Below are 20,417 nucleotides of genomic sequence, written 5' to 3' on the forward strand. Positions count from 1 at the left end.
ACTTGTCAATCGCCCAGCTTCTTCTGTCTCACCGAAAACACCACAGCGCTCAAGAACGACAGTGACCGCCAACCATAAAATATATTACAGCAACGACGGGCAGTTTTCCCAGAATGCGTGATGGCTGACAGACTCCCTTTGCAAGCTAGCATCGCTGGTTTTGAGTCCTGTCCGACCAGCGTGATAAAACTCTTCTAGTAGCTCTGACCTATTATTTTTCGGATTTACCCAAGTCGAAAAAAGCACTTATTAACCATGACAAAGCGTTACGTAACGTTAGCTAGTTTAGGGAGAATACACTTAACTTGAACCAGACTAACTTGCATTTTTGCAATTATTTAAGCCAATATGGCTTCATTTCTAGCGCGTGCCTGTTATTTATTGTCCAGTAAAAACACTAAGACAATTGTCCTTCAAAATTCATTTTTTATATTATCTTTAAAAATACTTCGAGCCTAAAAACTATGTGCGTGTGAGATTTAAGCTAACGTTAACGTTAGCAAAGACCGTTTTCCAAATTAGCATTATAATTTACGAGTGCAATAAAAATGAAATAAAAACACTTATTGTCAGCTGACACTTAATTTCACATTGTATAAGACAAGACACTTTTGTACTTACCAAATCTTTTAAGGATGATGTCTGAACTCCCCTGAGCAAATTGCGCGCAAATGCCAACGTTCAAACCGTTGAGCTTCGTCGTTACTGCGCATGTCTGAGACGCATGCGCAGCGCAGTCTCAGATATGCAAATGAGACAAGGAAGTGAGAAGGTTACGTTAGTTTCAATTGACTCTGTTTTGTAGCCTTGAAATCTCCAACTATTACGTTATTCCAATGAAACCTTCTTATTTATTCTATAAAAACGTAATAATTATAGTAATTCTAACATAACAAAGTTACACAATTTGAACAACATGGCAATTCCATTTCTTAGAGTGTATCCCACCTCTCACATCATTTTATTAAGAATAAAGATTTATTATTCCAATAGGTTTTTTTTATGCATGCTCTGTTGTCGGGGCAACTTGTAATATGCAGTTAAATATGTCTTTTTCCCAGCAGATCTTTTAACTTATATAGTAACAAACAAAATATGTCACAAATGTCGAAGTGTCCTAAACTGAACCCTAAGTTGCTGCCCGGGCGCTTCACTGCAGCCCAATGCTCGTACGGATGGGTTAAATGCAAAGAAGAATTTCCCCAATAAAGGGATCAATAAAGGGATAAATAAGGGATTCATTATTATATTTGACATTAACGATGGCTGTGTTCCATTCAAGCGTTTCAGGACCATGAAACTGAAGCAGCAAAATGGAATACAGCCATCATTAATTTTATTATTTACATCTGTACATCAATAGACTAGAAAAAGCTGTAGTAACACAATGCAGTTAAAACACAGTAATTAGGATTCTATAAAAAAGATCCAGAATCTTCACAAAATTGGAAAAAGAAAGTAACTGCATTATGTAACTGCACCTTCATTTTCACTTGTGGTAGACTTCTTGGCACAAAATCTCTTCATAGATGTGAATTAATACATTTTGCACCAACTACTGACTACTGACAGATATCAACTATAAAGCAGCTGAGAGGTTTGTACAACAGCATTTTTGGTTTTGTATCCAAACTTTTTATAATGTCACGAGTACCACAGAAATATATTCAATATGTACATCCACTCCCATAACCAACAAACTATTGTTATAACCAACAGTGGTATATGTGCTCCATTGGTGAGAGAAGAGATTAGACAAATATGTTCTGTCCACCATAATGCTATTAAGCTTGTTGTAAAATAGCACACCTCTTACTGCTGGAACATGTGGTTTTATTTAATACGGAACAATATACGCAACACCAAAAATATATTTAATATATAAATATTTTTGTTAAATACGGAATTCTCTGAATCAGCATTAACAGTATAAATATGAGAAAAGTGGGCTAAATTGTAGGCGTAATGGAAACATCCCTCTCTGAAACAGTTAATCCACAGGTGTAAAACTATAAGACAGTCTTTCCAAAAAATAAAAAGGTAGCTTACCGTCTTGAAGAGTTACTGAAGTACTCTGAAGCCACAGATGAACAATTAAAATGCATTACAATACCTCTGAAATCAAATCACCATTTGCTTTATTTTAGCATCAAAGAATGGAAAAGAAGTCCATCCTCTTTATGACAACACAAATCACTGAATAGTAAAAACAAAAGATGCTTCAAGCTAAGTAACGTGGCAACGTAATCGTTTGTGATGAATGTAGACCAGTGATCCCTTTCTGTGTAGATTAGTCATCTGAAATTGGCAATGTTCTCAGCACCAGGCTGCACTGGGCGGTTCTTTTCTCCTGGGTACAGGTGTTTTGTTGAAGTTAGTCGTGGAAACTGCTCTGCTGCTGTGGTGGTTGGAACTGGCTGGCCTGGAACCTGCTGGTGTAAATGACAGAGGGATATTTTCTGGTTACAGATTAACTGTTTTATCATCAAATCAGAAATCTAATGTACATTTTAAATTTCTAAGAAGACAATGATCCCTTAAATTTAATATTTGACCATGTATACTATACAACTATAACAAACCAGTACAGTTAATCACACATGCTATTTATCAGAGCAAAAAGCAACTATCCACTGTTAGCGAATTACTTACAGGGCTCCAGACTGCGACCAAATGGTCGCATTTTGCGCCTAAAATTAGACACAGTGCGAGTACATTTTTCATCAACTCGCGCATGCGCGACCAGTAAATTAGCAGATTGGCGGGTGGAGATTTCACCCTGTTATAATGGTAGGGGAAACACTAGAGTTGATAAGCGTGTCTTCTTGTCTGATCAATACACAACTGTGAGGTGCGTGAATGGACAGAGCGGCCAGCTGCTGATCACTCACTCAATAGCTCGACCTGCACGAATAGACGGGGAGCACCGAAGACCCATTATGACCCAGGAAAAACCCTGTGTGCGCCCCTAAATGTTCTGCTTGCGCCCCTAAAATTTTAAGTTAGGGGCCACTGTGCTCCTAGTAAAAAAAGTTAGTCTGGAGCCCTGACTTAAAGTTTGACTCTTGAACCCAGCGATGACATATAGTTTACACAGTTTGACAAAATGTAGCAGGACAATATTCAAAACTCTTTAACCGTGTTAAATATATGGCATGGGGAACATCCGTAAACCAGTCATAACTGATGTAATGGGGATTCTTACCAGTATCAGTCATCCAAAGCTGCTTTGTAATGTCTGAAATTCATCTTCTGGTCATTGAATCTCTGCAGCGGCTGAGACACGTGTGCTAAATCTGCAGCCTTCAATTTGAGGGGAGCAGTGCAGCGTAGTGGGATATGCTGATCTTCTTTATTTACTTTAAATCAAGTCAATGCATGCAAACTACAGCAGGCTCCTACTAAATAACTACATACAGATGGTAGCTGCTCTTGTGGGATCTAACCACTCAGGAGCACAGGGGCTTGTATTGTGTGTAGCTACCTCACTACTTGGTTTGTCTAAGAACAATAACCCAAAACCCTTGGACCCCGTGGTGTAGTCAGACCTTTAATATAGGCAAGTGGTCGAAGGCAAGTGGGCGAAGATATGGTCTTAATATCACCAAGAAGGCATATCCTTGTTATTTAAACAGTCTTCTCATCTATTTGGCTTGTATGAGCAGGTTCTCAACCACCATGTCATAATACTGTTCAGGTTATATAACACATTTTAAACACAGCAAAAGCTGAAAGATCCAGATCCACGGTACCTACCTGAGGGCGTCTTGCTGATAGACCTCTCCAACTTTGTGGGGGACATACAGACAGGGTATGAAGGAGCTCCCAGAATTCTAATATGTCGCTGGTAGTCCTTCAGTTGTTCTGAACGGTTTAGGCCAGGTGTTGGCTTGACGGACTCCAGCTTCTTCAAGAAAACCTGAAAAAAAAACACAATTATATTTTTTACCTAGTAAGTAATGATTCAAAATATTCTAGGTTCTATAAATGCTAATTGTCTTGGGAATGAATAAAATAAATTCAGGTTCAACTTGAAAATATGTGGGCGTGGACAAATGTGTGCGTGTATGCATATATATATATACACACACTACAGTTCAAAAGTTTGGAGTCACTTAGAAAAAGAACAAAAACCTTAGGAATGTCCTTATTTTTCAAAGAAAAGCACTGTTTTTTCTTGAAAATGAAGATAACACTAAATTAATCAGAAATATACTCTATACATTGTTAATATGGTAAATGGCTATTCTAAGCGGAAACGTCTGATTTTTAATGAAATATCTACATAGGTGTATTGAGGCCCATTTCCAGCAAATATCACTCCAGTGTTCTAATGGTACATTGTGTTTGATAATCGCCTTAGAAGACTAATAGATGATTATAAAACCCTTGTGAAATTATGTTAGCACAGCTGAAAATCGTTCAGCTGGTCTGATAAGCTATACAACTGGCCTTCCTTTGAGCTAGAAGTTTGAAGAACAAAAAGAATATTTCAAATAAAAATAGAAATACCCCACATTCTACAGATCCCAATAAAATTATGAAAATAGAAAATGATCTGGTACTTCACAATGAACAAATCCAAACCTCATCAGGCAAAACAGTGGAGGCAAGTTGCTGAATTTCCTACATGCAGACATGTATGCTGTGCAGAAATCCCTCAGCGAGCAAAAACTCCTCATGAAGCTGTCTATGCAGCACATAAAAAGCTCAACAGTCAAGAAGAAACTTTTCCTAAATCCACAGAAAATACAGATGATGCCAAAAATCACAATTTAGTTTTAAACTCTTCAAAATAAAGAACATGAAAGCAACTGCTGATACATAGGTAATACATAGGCTCTGATGGCTTCTAAATCTCTGTTTTCTCCCCAGAGCCCTTTTTGACTTCACGTCTCATAGGGTCATCGGACCCTATGAGACGCCATAGATCCCATCTGCCTGATGGATCATCGAGGTCTGGATCGTGGACTATGCGTACTACCAACTATGCCATGGCCCAGCTGAGACTCCGCCACTGCTCCTCTCTACCGCCATCTGCCTGATGGATCGTGGAGGTCTCCATCGTGGAATATGCCTACTACGAGCTATTCATACACTCTGTCATATTCATTGAATGTATTTTAACTCTAAATCTGTCCTTCTGTACACATTACATCTATTGCACCAATCCATCCTGGAGAGGGATCCTCCTCTGTTCCTCTCCTGAAGGTTTCTTCCCTTTTTTCCCCCTGAAGGGTTATTTGGGAGTTTTTCCTGATCCGATGTGAGGTTTTGGGACAGGGATGTCTATATGTACAGATTGTAAAGCACTCTGAGACAAATTTGTCATTGGTGAAAATGGGCTATACAAATAAACTGAATTGAATTGAATAAATGCAGTCAGACTGGTCCAATGTATGAACAATTTTAGAATTGATCAATTTACAAATAATTTAAAGAAATAATGTGCAATTGACCAATTTTGAATAACATAAAACTAGTTATACTTGTGCAGGACCACATGCATGATGTGTGGGGTGGATACACTGATCCAATGGCAGATTAAGTTACTTCCCACTAAAAATAGAGAATGTTAAAAGTACTCCCGACAACATAGAGCGATGGATGCAAGAGGAGAGAACTGTCTGTCCTAAAAATTAGTGGAACACATTTCTGGATAAAAACTTCAATCAGCGTTAATGTAGTGTCTCCAATCAGCAATAGTGACGTGTAAAAATATCAGTGAAGACAATAACACGAGTTATCCTTTTCCTTTTCAGGAGACAATAACGATCTGCTGGTTGCCAATGAGTACACGTTTTAATTTACCGAAACATTTTTAAACAATGCTTTGTTTGCTTTTATCACAAAATGGTCAAGCAGAGTTAATATAAAGGGTGAGAGGCCAAAGCTGCAGAGGCTGAACTGCCTACTAATGTCACTCTATGGCGTTGCTAGCCTGCCACCTGCTGCCATCTGTCCAAGTCCATCCGTGTCTGCTTTCAGGGGAGGCACTCTTAACCCAACTTATTATTATCCTGAAATACATATACACTAAAGCAGTGGTTCTCAACCTTTTTTCAGTGATGTACCCCCTGTGAATTTTCAGCAAAGTGCCCCCGAACCAGCACAAATCATTTTTGGTTAAAAAAAAAGAAAGAAGTAGCAATACATAGCGCTTTGTCATGAGTGTCTGATTTATTCAACAATAGAAACTAAAGATTGCACTGTTGCATTGAAATGAAATGGGATTATTCGTCGACGTGTAAGCGTCTCATCAGTTACTAACTTATTAGGAGCCGTTGATTTTAGACTAGTGTTGATTTTAACTATATTGTTTTAAAAGGTTAATGAAATTGTGTTAAAATTTACAAACAACTTGCAACAATTAGTTGATTGACAGAGAATGAATCCGCAACTGTTTTGCTCATCCATTCATAATTTCAGTATTGTTTTTAGCAGAATTCCCAAACATTTTGCTTCTACAACATAAGGATTTGTAAACTGAATATTTTGGGATTTTGGGTCAGTCAAACAAGCAATATGTCTGAGAAATGTGAGCATTTTTCCCTATTTCTTCTCACATTTTCAAAGACAAAGCAATTAGTTGTTGAGACAATCAACATTGCAATGTCATCAGTAATTTAAAAATGCTAATTAGTATGCAGCCCTAAGCAAGGCTAATATCAGACAGATGACCTGCTCAGTATTGGCACTTATTAAAATTAATTTGGAATGGTGTGTCACTGTTTTGTTTGAGAAAACATATTGAACAAGCTTGAGAAAGCTATACAAACTGTTGCATTGAACTGAGTGCTTTTGCAATTACATTCTATTGAGACACTTGGGGGCAGGGAGGCAAATCCTGTTATCAAGGTGAAGGAGGCCTCACTTCAAAATGTGGAGGCAAAGGGGAGTCGCTGCTCCAAAGCTTTCTGTCCCAGGTCAGGGTGCTCCTGTCCAGGTCAGGGTGCCCCTGCTTCACACACACTCAAAGCTGTGAGTGTGGATGTGGCTTCATCTGGAGGCCTGGGTCAGATGAGTGTTCTCCCTCAGAGAGCAGCGCACCTCTGTGTGCAGCAGCAGTGTGTGTGTGTGTGTTTAGCTATCATGTGTTCGCATTGCGTGGCCTTTACTGTATAAAGTTGATGCTGTCATTCATAACGTCATGTAAAACAGGGCTCATTGTTTACGTGTTCAAGGCGGCAGTGATTGGCAGGTGATGACAGGGCGTGAGCATGGTTGGCCAAATCATCCTGGATATGGGAGTGGAGTTTTTAGGATAATTACTTTAAAAAGCCTGCTTAATATAAAAGTAAGTCTATGAACTTACATTAATGTTTTATTGATTAAATAACTGTTGAATGAATGCGTGAGAATAACAATCTCACATACCCCCTTGGATCACACAGGAATAAATGATATGTGACAAAGGTCTCAGCTGAAGTTTTGATGGACAGACGGTACTGTATACTGTTTGGGAACAACAGTCACGTAGATACTTACAAAAAAAACCGTTTCATTATGGCCCCAGAATTGACACCAGTACTACAACGTATTCAGCAAATGTGAATCAACTTCCTAAGATCTTATATTAACTAATACCCGAGAATCCAAGCCAATATTGATGTTGATTTGAAGAGGCACCGTTTGGGTGCGTGAGCTAAATATCAATAATACCAAGGTCATCACAAACTGAACAATGCGTCTTGAAATGCCAAAAGAAAAGAAAAACTGAAGAATTAGAGTAACAGGAATGCCTACATCTATACTAACGTTAAAGTTGAGTTTTTATATTAAATTGAGTATCAATTCACACAGGAGGCTAAACTCACCAGGTTTTCCCTCTCAATGCGTTGCTGTTCCCGCTGCCTGTTGAGTGCGCTGTGAGAGAGGAGAATATGAGGCAGCTTGCTGGTCATATGGATTTTCTTCCCTGTTGTACTCCCTGGTCTGGGCCCTGGTCTGGGCCCTGGAGTGTGGCGCGAAAGTTCACGAAGAAGACGCTGGTTCTCACGATCTATGCGGCGGACCTCATCATTGGTGAACGAGTAGTTCTTCCTGTTTCTTCCCCCGGTAGAGCAGGAAACCAGTTTACCTCCATGCTGACTCTCTAAACTGAGGGAGCCTGATTGGTGGAAAGAACATTCATTACATCTTCTTAATCTGTCTTTTAAAAAAGGGAGTTATTGTATTTTATGCCATGTTGGATTGCCTTTGTTTGTTTCTAAATTATTTGTTTATGGTGGACTACTAAAACATGTACAACATTTTTATAAAGTCACATTTCTATACCTTGTCATGCCATCATTTACATTTTGCAAAGAGTGGTAAAGTCTCAATTTAATGTTATTCATTTCAGTATAATATTTAACATGCTTAGTTGGAATCCTTCCTGACGCACTGTAGAGGGAAAGATCGTCTTTTGATGTCAAGTACAAATCCAAATTACGAATATATTGTGGAACTACAATATATAGCCTTGTAGGAATTCAAAATCTTTGGGTTCACCGTAGTGTCTAGGTATATTCCCATTTGCTTTAAACAGGCAGGTGTAACATCTCCTGAAGAGAAAAAGTTTTGTTGTACAATTTATTTGAGATAAAAAAAATAAAGACCATTCCATGTTTTATGGCTCATTCTTTTGCAGATTTGAGGAGTTTTTCTTAATGGATGATCTAAAAAAACAACTTCAGCTGCTTTAGCAAGAGAAGCTTCTTTTGTGGCAGTATATATTTGCTAAGGACCATGCTCTTTGTTTGCAATGTGAATTTATGTTCTTGTCTGAAGGCTGAGTTGTCAAGAATAGATATTGTTTTATTTGAAAGGACCGGACGCAGTGGTAAAACAATGACCATAGAAAGCCTAAGTGGCAAACAAAGAAGGCAGTTTTACTCACATTCATGTACATCCTGATCTGAGTCTTCATCCTGATGCATGTCACTAAGGCCACTGGAGGGCACACTCTCCTGCTGCTGCTGTTGTTTTTGTTGTTGTTGTTCTTTAAGGCTTCCCTCTTTAGCCTCTGTGTGGTTAAGGTCCAATGACTGGAGAGGGCTTATGTCAGGAGAGGAGAGGGGGCTCACATCTGTCACTGTATCCTCTGACTCCTCTGTATGGTCAATAGGCACGTCCTGAGATCCTGCTGAGCCTACGCGGGTCCTTCTTATTTCAGGGGATAAAGAAGTCTTATTGGGCTTGGGAAGGGTGGGGGAATCTATACTAGAGTCTGAGTCGGTGTCTATGCTGCTCTCAATTGAAATGGGAGATGGACTGCTGGTACGCCAATTTTGTATCGTTTTTTTAGGAGATTGTTTAATTTTCCCTATCGAGTCTGAGTGTTTGGATGGCAATGCATCTTCTTCAGACTCATTTGGTCTCTGGCTGTACACATCCATACAATCTACTTCCCTGGCCTCATCCAATAACACGATAAATGTTTCATTGTGCCGTTCAGACTGTGAATTAGAGTCTGCCTCACTATCACTGCTAATATGGATGACTTTATTCGATGCACAGGCAACAGATGATACGCTGGACGCCCTGCTACTCTTTTCTTCCTTTACTTGACAGCTGTTCTCTTTCCTTTCTGCTCTACTACTACTGTTGTTGTCAACTAGCTTCAGGTGTTTTTTTGTCTCATCGGTTCTTGGAGACGAACCACCTTTTGTGGTTTCTGTCTGTTTTGCATGTAACTGCTCAGGGGATGGTGGGTTCTTCTTTTCAGCCTTCAAGCCTTTCTCTATATTTTCTCCTCCATCTCTGCTGCTATCATCACAGTCACTGTCGAAAAACGAATGATCCACTTCACCTTCTAGTTCACTGGGGTTGAACATGGCAGACAACACACTGGATCTATAAAGTAGTTTAAGATGGAGATGTTAGACTCAAGTTGAAGTCAAAGAACCTCTGTTTTTTCCCATTTCAACCAAAAATTAATTTACGATGTTTAAAACAAAGCTGCTGTGTTTTAGAGATTAGATGATTATATTTACCACGACACAGAATTAGGTTACATACAACATTTTGTTGTAAACTACTATTATGTGTTTACCATTTTTGTATTGTACATTTTAATAATTTACAATTAGGTCTCACGTTATTGCACTGTGTTTTTGTTTATTGTTTTTTTATTGCACCTTTCACAAAGTCAAATTCCTTGTAGCCTACGTGTAACGTACTTGAAAATAAAAAATCTGATTCTGAAATCAGGAGCTTCTAAAACTTGCTTAAATTGTGTAACGTTAATCTATTCAGAGTGAAAATCAATGCTGCCCTCATTACTGCGACGATTATCGTTGTGAGGCATCAGTTTAGAAACTTAAGACTGTTCAAGCAGCACTCACTGCATCAGTACACAACAATAATGTAAGATTGGCAGAAATGGATCCAACTTTGATGCAGATGTTCTCTGTGATGGATTAGACTGTTTCAATAATTCAGAAGATATTAAATATAAACCAAATGTACATATATCTACAATGTAACGTGTGTATATGATTATCGTGGCAATGACATTTAGATTGAGATATAGACAGACTTCCATGGCAAAGGTACAGTCAGTAAAGACACTTTACACCGTGGAAGACGCCATGAAGACTGAGCATGTTTTAAACATAGAACATATAGTTTGAACTTGACAACGTTGTTTACTAGAGTAACGTTATGTTAGTATGTTAGACTAAGTTATCTAACGTTAACTGAAAGACAACGAAATCTTACCTGGTGAAAGGTCGCCTGTCAAAATGTGCCTCACGTTACAGTTGCATTTACGTCGAGAAAACGCGTATTTGAAGCGCAGAGCAAAACAATCTTCTTCAGCGGGATGCAGCCTCGAGCCCAACGTGGTGACGGTGCCTGGTAACTACGCGACGTCACATCCTGGTAACGGTTTCGCTGCGCAGAGTTCTCAAGCAGAGCCGTATAAAGAGGGAGTCGCGTGAACGGAAGTTCTAAAATGTTATCTGTCACGTGATTCACGGCAGACTTCAGGTCGTTCCAGGAACTACCAAACGAATCCCGTCACCGTTTATGTTCATAAAGACTTGAGCATACAGTATTTAGTTACAGAAATTTTGTTTGTGTTTTATTTTAATTGAGGATTGGTAATTTTCAATTCAATTCAGTTTGTGGATAGCCCAATATCACAAATTACAAATTTGCCTCAGAGGGCTTTACAATCTGTACACATACGACATTCCTGTCCGAGGACCTCACATCGGATCAGGAAAAACTCCCACGAAGTGTAACAGTTGGAGTTACCTGCCTTGTTGACATATTGTAGGCTCAAGTACCCTTGCTTAAAAGGAAGTGTGTGAGATTTAGTGGCGAGGTCACAAATTGCCAGCAACAACATCTGTTCACTCCCTTTTCAAGCAAGTAAAACAGCTATAGGGAGCAGTTGTCTTGTAGATTCGATATATTAGTTACATATTGTATGTAATTATATTAGATTTTTTAAAATATATGTTTTATTGTAAATGTCTATTTTATGTTTATTTACTTACTGCAGGACTTACTTTTTCTCTTACCATGTTGTTTTGTTATGCACCAAAAAACCCAGACAAAATCTGTGTATGTGAAAAGTCTAATTTGCAACAAACTTGATTCTCAATCCAATTCAGAAAATATGGTTAGTTTGCCGAACTATAAAGTATACTTTTATAAATATTTTTCTTTCAACTGAGTGAATTTAATTTTGACACATTTTTGGGTGACATTAGTATATTGATCAAATCTGGTTACTGAACAGCTCGTCAGCAGCACCAGTACATAATCTTACAGAGAATTCAAATGAAAATAAATCACACTGCAGTACTTTATCTTTTTCAGCTAAAGTTTTAAACAACTTAAACACATCAATAATTAGAATTGAGAGGAATAGACAATAAGCTATTTAGTTTGTCCTTTGGGATCTTTTATGCCAAAGTAACTGCTCCCCCTAGTGCATACCCATTAACAAGAAGGGGATTATCTGAAGGCGCGTCCCCTGACATTATAATTTGTCACGGGTTTTCTCTTAATAACATTGTTAGACGTAAAAGTGAAACACACTAATGAAATGCCAATGTCCTAGGACAATAGGTCTGGGGTGAATCTATCTTATAAACCTATGTCTGGTCACTTGCATAGAATTTACATGCCTATGCAGGATGGGTAGAGATGGGGATTGAATGGGGGTTATTTCTGTGGCAGTCCCATAGCTAGACAATCAGCCCATGAAGATGAAATCACAAAGAGTGACAATAAGTTTCTGGAAAATGAACTGTCCCATCTTAGCTAGACGGACCTTAGAAAATTCTACATTTCATTATGTTGAGTGAGAAGAGAAAAGCTTCCATTTGACTCTGACAACTGACTGGCTGTCAAAACTCAATTACAAGAAGTGATTGTTTTTTAATAATCTGCTGTGTGAGACAAAGCTGCCTTCAGGAACAAACAGATAGTTCTGACAGTGGGACCAAGGCCGCTACGGGGTCTTAAAATGTTTCCAGGGCCTCCACAGCTAAATGAGGATTTCATTATAATTTATTCACCAACAAATTCAATTTATATTCTGTTTACAAATTAATACAACATTCATTGAACTAACAGTCTAAAACCCAAAGAAATTCCATGACAAAGTATCCAATTCTTATATTCAGTAAAGCTTGAATAAGTAAATTATTAGCATTTTCGCTTGGAAAATAGCCAAATCGGCTGATCATTTAGTGTAAATAAAAATAAATTGTAATAAGGAATGAAGTAAAATTGAGGACAGAATATACTCTACAGTATAATTAATTGTAATATCATCCATGTGTCTACTTACAACACAGCAATAATAAAACTCTGTTGACCTGGATGCCTTTCTGAATGAAATGAGACATTTTAGTATACATATTTCACCAGCCTTTGTATTATTAAACATATTTGCGGACATATGATACATTTCTCTTTTCAATACCAAATGACAACCATCCCTTGTTGTGCCTTTGTTTCCAGACAATGATTTATGTAGCACTCGACAAAAAACTAAATTTGACATCATTACAGAAATGACTAAAATGTGCAATGACTCTCCTTTTGCAAATGCTTTACCAATGTCAGATGGTGTCTGTCTGAAAGGTTGTGAGAGCTCAGATGACCTTGGGCCTCTGAGGAAGACAGAGATTATAATACGCAATCTGATCCCAAAAATCCGGTCCTTTCCAGCCACACCAACCCTGGGAAAGATAATATTCATATCACATTCAACAGAGTATGTAAAAATGTGTACTTTACAGAGAGAAATTTAACCGTTACCTTGTCTGTAATAACCTGCAAGTCCTCTGCTCCTGTGTAATGTGGATCTAGGATGAGATAGCGGATTTGCCCGCTGGTCTCACTCCATGCCACACCTAGAATAGTGTGAGCTAATACTCCCCCCCCTGCACAACACAGAAAAAATGGACATGAAAAGATACCTTGTATGGATCTTAGGAAAAACCTTTAAAACCACATTTTGGGTTTTAAAGTTTGGTAGCGCTGTGACAGTTGAATTACACGTCTAAATGCTTGAAGTATAGTTTAGGAATTCCGAAAACCTTTCAGATAGCTTACCAATCATGATGGGAGTCCCTTCAGTAAGGAAGTGGTTGGCGAGTTCTCTGCCTTTGGATGCCAGCTCAGAACCTTGACTAAAGAGAACAAGCATTTAACATCAGATAAATCCATCATCACACAAGTTGGTATCCAAAGACATTGTACAACAGACCTCACAAACATGATCTTGGAAGTGACCCCAAGCAGCTGGTTCAGAACAGCATGAACCTCAATGGATCCAATCCACTGGCGTGATCCAACAAAGGATGCCTGTTTGTCTCCAACATCCAGTAAAGCCTGAAAAGGTGAGAACCCATTGAAAGAAACCACTTGGATATTTCCATGGTATTGTTATAGTCATATTTACTGGACCACTACTGTACTTGTTGGATCTCTCTGTGAGTGGGCACGGCCCGCTCTACGTAGCCTTGTTGCTGGAACCAGGAGCAGATGGTCTGGAGGGAGCGATAAGCACAGCCCCAGCCATTGTCATCCATACGGTCCTGCATGTAGTGGTGATAGCTGTAGAACCCCTGGACCAAGTACACCTTGAGAAAAGTCACACTTTTAAAGACAATATTGTGATTCCATGCAGAGTATGTCTCAATATCCATATTCAAAAGAGGAGATAGAGTGACAGATTTATCTAGTGATAAGACAAACCTTTCCATTGTCCAGTGTGGGATGTGTGAGGTCCAGATGAGGGTTTCGGAGGTAACCATCATTGTAGGGCTCATTGGGAAAGTGGTAAGCATTGGCTCTTCTAAAATAGGGCCAGTCATCTGGTAGCTCAAACTGTTGATGCAGTTCCTACTTAGACAGCGTTTGGGTCCAATAAAATGAAAACAAAGGTGTTTAAAATAAGAACATATATCAGTAGTTAAGCAAAGACAATTCCATGCTTTAATTACAGCAGTGTTTCATGCAAGTACAAGGAGTTGGATCCATAGCCTGAACCTGAGGATTCCCCTATATGCTCCATGTGGCTTTTATATTTGGGAATTTAAAAGACTCTGTTTACCTTACGTTTCATCTCCAGTTGGTTGTCAGGCACTCCTGCAGGGTAAACCACAGTCACTAGCCCTTTTGGCTCTGGAAGGAGGAAGTGGATTGGTTCAGGTACCAGGAGCGTGGTCCCCTTAATGTGTTGCAAGGTCACATTCTCCATCTCACACAGCTGATGAGTTAGCGCCTTCAACAGGCGCTCAAAGGCACTGCAAGGCCAGAAGAAAAACGTTCACAGTGAGCAAAATATTCATGGTATAGCAGGTGGTGATGGTGAGTTTAAGTTTACTCGCATTAATGCAGTGAGGTTTCAGAGCTTGGTTAGTAATATAAAACAATTTTAAGGTATGCCATTACTCTTTGATTGTTTCATTGAAGGTGGTACGGATGACGCAATCCACAGGAAAAGTTGTAGACAGGAAGTGGGATTTCTGGACTGTTCTGCTGAGGATTGGGGCTGAGAGGGGGCCTGTCTTCGTCACCTCCATCATTAGACGAAGGTTAATAATACTCTGAATGACAAAAATTAATTCACATTCAAGCTCAGGCATCATAAAGTCAATAAGGCATAGGTGAAAATGATTAGTTTTAGAGCTGAAACAATTAATCAACCGACAGATAATTAACCTGCAACTATTTTTAGAATTAAATTGATTATGTCATGTAATTATCAAAAAAGCTCAAATAATAACTGCTTTTAGCTTCTCATATGAGTATTTGCGTTTTTTCCTTTCACTTCTGTGATAGTAATCTGAATACATTGAGGTTTGGGACTGTTGGTTGGACAAAGCAAGACATCACCGTGAGCTTTTGAGAAACTGCACCCTGATAGAGGCCACAAGTGGAAATACTGTATCGATGATACAATTCATCTGCAGTGTGGGCTAACAACGTCTGGAAGGCGCTTAACATTATTCGTTGATTTTACTTCACACAAAAAATGTTATCCGTAGATAAGTAACGTAAAAAAATAGAACGGCCTGTGTTAATATCACTGCAGAGCAGTGGCTACCCGCCAGTGTAGCCCCAGAGGCTGAATAGATGAGATTGTGACCTCCTGACACAGGGATTGTGGATTTGTGTCACATATGTGGGGAAGAGAGGTGGAGTAACACCATGCTGGGCTCATTACCCAAAGTTGGATGCACACAAACCATTCTCTGCATTGTTAAATTTTCACCAAACAAAACTGAATATCTTTGGATTTTTGACTATTTGTCAAATAAAAGACAACATATAAAGGCCTCAACTTTAGCTCTAGGAAACTGAAAACTGTGTTTTTCACACTTTACAGAGCAAGGCATTAGTCAATTGACCGAGAAAATTAGTTACATCTAAAATACAAAACACTGCTAAGACGTTGAAGCGGATACCCAGTGGTTCATATGGGGAATACTAGTGGTACAGTTAATGAGAAAGAAAAAAAAATCGTAATAAATATCACATGTACATACTGCTGCTGAACATTTTTTGCTTTTCTTTTTTGCAGATCTCTTGCCAGCAGCCTCTCTTTCATCGGACCTGAAATTAATAAAAAAGTTAATGTGAATTCAGACAAAGAAAGAAAAAGTTGAGGATGTCAAACCCCCCAAAAAAGCGAACTTACTGAATCCATTGATGTATATCTTCACAGAGTGTGTTTGGAGTTATTTCTTCAGGTATTGCATAAACACCTCTGTTTGGCCAAATAATAACAGGACTGTCACAGACTGTTAGAACACATGATTCAGATTTCACCTGAGATTGAAGTGTCTCGAATGTTCTCGAGATGACTTTGTGCACGAGCCGTGCTGAAAGACACATAGAGAATATCAGTCCATTGCCAATTACTACATTGTATATTGTATTATGATTTCTGCCATATGTATTCTTCATGCATTTGATCTTGTAAACATATTTTTAAACAACCAGTTTTTTGTATGTGTACTTTAAGAATGTGTATTCATCTTTATCTAATTAGCACAACTTGAATATTACCATGAGGTTTACCAAAGCCCTTGATTTGTTTAAGGTACATTTAATTTCCCATTCTACAATTTACATCGTATGGTTTTTTTAATTGTTCAAGTTGGTAAGTTAAAATTATTTCCAATTCAAAAAAAAATCTATTCCTGGCATTATCGGAAAGGCTTTGAAACAGCATTAAGGCATTCGTGCAGGGAAATCAAATGTGCACCATTAAACTATATTTAACTTCTTTTTTTTTTTTTTTTTTTTATGGTTTATTTAATAAGGGACAGTGCACATTGATAAAAACATTGCAGTAAATGTGCCAGAGTTAGCCAAGAGGCTATTTTTCATCTGTAGTCCCAATGTTGCTGATGTTAAGAACAAACCTAAAAACATAAGATTGCAAATACAATCTACAGATAAAGCAAATAAAATAGGGGAGAACAATGTTAAAATGGACAGAATAAAAACATAATGTCAGAGATACAACATAAAAGCTTACAGACTAAATGTGACATACAACTGCAAACAGGTGAACGACAAGAGAAGACACGCAGGTGGAGTAAACGACCGACCAGCAAGTCAAGACATACAGAGACCGGACAACAGACAGACAACAACTGACAGACAGACAAAATGAAAGTCCAACCTGGACAGATGGAGGAGGTAGTTACAGTCTAGTGCTGACAGAGCTGGGTAGTAATGTACCATTTCTTTGTTTCTGCTTTAAAAGAGTTGAATGATTGTAGCTCTCTGATAGATCCTGGAATGTAGTTCCAGTGAACTGCTGCTTGTACTGAGAAAGCAGCATGACTAAAAGCACTTTTCCTGAGAGGGACGATACAATCCCTCTTGCTGCACCTCTTGTGAGCCGATATCCAGTTCGTGTGGTGACAAATTGTTTGAGAGGAGGAGAGGTCAATCCATGTATGATTTTGTACATCAGACAGACGTGCACATATTTAATCAAGTTATCCCAACTAAGCAAGTTGTATTTTTTAGAATAGGACAGTGATGAGACAGAACTTTTTTTATCAAGAGTTTTGAGTGTACGCTTGTATAATGACTGTAATGGTTTGAGCGTAGTGGCACTAGCATGTGACCAGGTTGTTAAACAGTAGGTGATATGGGAAATAACCATTGAATGCATGAATGTTTTAGCTGCCTCTGTTGACATGTAGTTGCGCGAGAATCGGAAATTGGATAGATTGAATTTTACCCGATTACAAACTTTTTTCACCTGTGATTTGAAAGACAGATTTGAATCAAAAAGTACTCCCAGGTACTTGTATTCAGATACAACCTTTAGCCTCTCCCCAGATACAAAAACATCCGGTTCTACACTATCAGTTTCTTTTGGTAAAAAACACACAGTTTTGGATATATTGAGTTGTAAACAACATTGCGTTAACCAAGTAGTCACATTAGCCATGGATGTAGTGAGTTCTTTTGCTACATCTCCCAAATTGCTGCCATGCAGATAAATGACGGTGTCATCGGCATACATTTGAATATTGGAATGAGGACAAACTGATGGCAGATCATTAATATATAAGGAAAATAATAATGGGCCCAGGACAGATCCTTGTGGGACACCTGTGGACAAGCGGAGGGCAGCGGATTGATGTTTTTGAATTTGGACAGACTGTGACCTATTAAGCAAATATGATTCCATCCATTTAAGTGTACCTGAGGAGAAGTTGTAACTGTGCAATTTGGACAAAAGAATACTATGATTTACAGTGTCAAATGCCTTCTTGAGATCAAGATACACAGCTCCAACAACACCCCCTTTGTCCAGTAGAAATTTTATTTTTTCGGTAAAGAAACAGGTGGCCGTCTCAGTGGAATAATTGGCTCTAAAGCCGAATTGCATTGGATGAAGGGCAAAGGGACTGTTTTTCAAATGGCAGATCATTTGCTCAGCTACCAACTTCTCTGCAACTTTTGATATTGTGGGCAGGATACTGATTGGTCTGTAATTAGAGGGAGAAAGGCGATCTCCTTCTTTAAATACTGGAATAACAGCAGCCGACTTCCAAACACTGGGAAACATGTTCTGAGAGATTGAGAGGTTGATGATATTGCTGATGGGATTTATTAGTGTTTTGGTAAGAGTTTTGAGCATAACGGCATCCATACCAAATGTATCTTTAGTTTTGGATGGTTTAAGAAAACTGATTATTCTTGTGACGTCTGAGTGAGTGACACTTCTTATGATGAAAGTTGGCTCCAATGTATTTACTGTACAGACAGGTCTAATCTCAGGGAGAAACATTTAGCAATGGTGGCAACAGAATCAATGAAATAGTGATTGAAAGCTTTTGCTATTTCAACTGGATTATTTGACAGTTTACCATTAATGTTAAGTTCTTGCAGCTTCCTTACTTTGTTGGGATGTCCCATTAGCTTGTGTAACTGATCCCAGACCATTTTAGTTTTACCTCTCGCTTTTCTATTACAGTCATGAAGAAATCTGCCTTAGCCTTTCTTAATTTCATTACCACTCTGTTCCTTAGCATAGCAAAATGTTGTCTGTCATGGCTCGATTTATTTTTAATTGCAGTTTTTAAGGCAGAATCCCGTTCTTTCATTATTTTTAAGATATCATCATTCATCCAAGGAACAGAGTGTTTGATATGTTTGTGCCTAAATTTGCAACTGAAATCCTTCATAGTGTTCTCCAACTTATCTGAGAATGTTTTACTGTCTTCCTCGATGTCTATTCCCAACAGTAGATCATCCCAATCAATAAGTTGAAGAGTATGATGAAAGATATCTAGATTTCTTTTGGGAATTCTAAAGGATTCATCCTCCCTGACCAAAGGCCTAAACCGCTTGCTGGTTAGTTTCCTGGCTACCAGAGTTAGATTGTGGTCAGAAAGTCCAGTTACCATGTTGAGAGTTTTTAGAACTCTATCAGGCCTATTACTAAATATTTGGGTGTCAAAATGTATTCAGGAATTGCACTGAAGGATTTCTGACTGTTAGACTCAGTAAAACTAAAACCATGGCCAAGGCCCTGCAGGTAGTTTTAGGAAAGTTACATATTGGGGTTGGAGAGGCTTTCCTTTTTGTGTAGATGTATCTCATTTTGGAAATATAGAAATGATAAGACACAGAAGGAAGGCACTCTAGTTACTGACAGCATGCTAGCTAGTACAACTTAAACTGCTTCGTATAAAACCGTGTAGTATCCAACTTGAATATTAAAATACATAGCTGCAAAAAAAAATCTCTGAACATACCATCTGTGCTGTCCAGGTGACATTTGAACTCCAGCGGCCCTCTGACACGAAGGACGGTCCCTGTATCGGAGGACTGCGAGTCCGCAACAACCTGTGATGACAAGAAAGTAAATAGTGTGAGAGAACCAAGCCGTGTTTATAACGTTACTATAGACTACAAACAAGGACGCGATGAGCTGCTGTCAGCTGTAAGTCATCTTGTAAAACATAAACCTGAACAGGAAAAGATAGTGTATAAGTAAACAAAATTACCATAGTTGGAATCAATCACGAAGCTAACTCCTGTTTTCTACACTGTGGAGGCTGACATGTCTGTTGCAACGTGTCTCTGGCTGCTGCATTCTATTGGACCACACTGGCCCCACCCATTTATGTTGCATTCACGAGGACTCGTAATTGATAGTTTTACAGGGTTCCACTGCGGTGACACCCTCTGCTTAGTAGAAATGTATTGTTTTTCCACATTCTGTGCTTTTGCAACGTGTGCCATTGTAGTTTTAGTTTAATTGAACTCAGAAATATTTTCAATTGTCTGCCAATATTTCCGTGAACAGATAATTACGAAAAACAGTGTTGTGATAAAATACTAAAACAAGTAATATAACATACATAAAACCCTGTTTCTTGGTGCATTGTTTGCCTCAGGCTGTAACATTGCAGCCATGCATG

At 38.6% G+C, this 20,417-nt stretch overlaps 2 protein-coding genes across 3 annotated transcripts; both read right to left on the reverse strand.

Annotated features, from left to right (window-relative positions):
• Positions 1 to 1,816: 1,816 nt before the first annotated feature.
• cfap97 (cilia and flagella associated protein 97) lies at positions 1,817 to 10,814 on the reverse strand. Of its 2 annotated transcripts, none has more exons than XM_056408588.1 (5): positions 10,705 to 10,814; positions 8,882 to 9,837; positions 7,818 to 8,110; positions 3,757 to 3,919; positions 1,817 to 2,429 (listed from the first exon to the last, which is right to left on the reverse strand). In XM_056408588.1, the coding sequence occupies exons 2-5, from the start codon at positions 9,816 to 9,818 to the stop codon at positions 2,317 to 2,319; spliced, it is 1,506 nt and encodes a 501-aa protein (XP_056264563.1). In that variant the 5' UTR covers positions 9,819 to 9,837; positions 10,705 to 10,814; the 3' UTR covers positions 1,817 to 2,316. The 2 variants fall into 2 exon arrangements, with proteins under 2 accessions (XP_056264563.1, XP_056264562.1); XM_056408587.1 differs by having other exon boundaries at positions 1,817 to 2,432.
• Positions 10,815 to 12,492: 1,678 nt separating this feature from the next.
• Positions 12,493 to 20,081, reverse strand: ufsp2 (ufm1-specific peptidase 2). The gene is made up of 12 exons (XM_056408589.1): positions 20,001 to 20,081; positions 19,749 to 19,839; positions 16,157 to 16,340; positions 16,005 to 16,071; positions 14,908 to 15,062; positions 14,567 to 14,759; positions 14,209 to 14,355; positions 13,929 to 14,093; positions 13,718 to 13,842; positions 13,564 to 13,640; positions 13,267 to 13,391; positions 12,493 to 13,187 (listed from the first exon to the last, which is right to left on the reverse strand). Exons 1-12 carry the CDS (start codon positions 20,001 to 20,003, stop codon positions 13,101 to 13,103), a joined length of 1,419 nt encoding a protein of 472 aa, XP_056264564.1. The 5' UTR covers positions 20,004 to 20,081; the 3' UTR covers positions 12,493 to 13,100.
• Positions 20,082 to 20,417: the final 336 nt, after the last annotated feature.

Source organism: Pseudoliparis swirei, chromosome 24, assembly GCF_029220125.1.
Source record: "Pseudoliparis swirei isolate HS2019 ecotype Mariana Trench chromosome 24, NWPU_hadal_v1, whole genome shotgun sequence".
Classification (NCBI taxonomy): domain Eukaryota; kingdom Metazoa; phylum Chordata; class Actinopteri; order Perciformes; family Liparidae; genus Pseudoliparis; species Pseudoliparis swirei.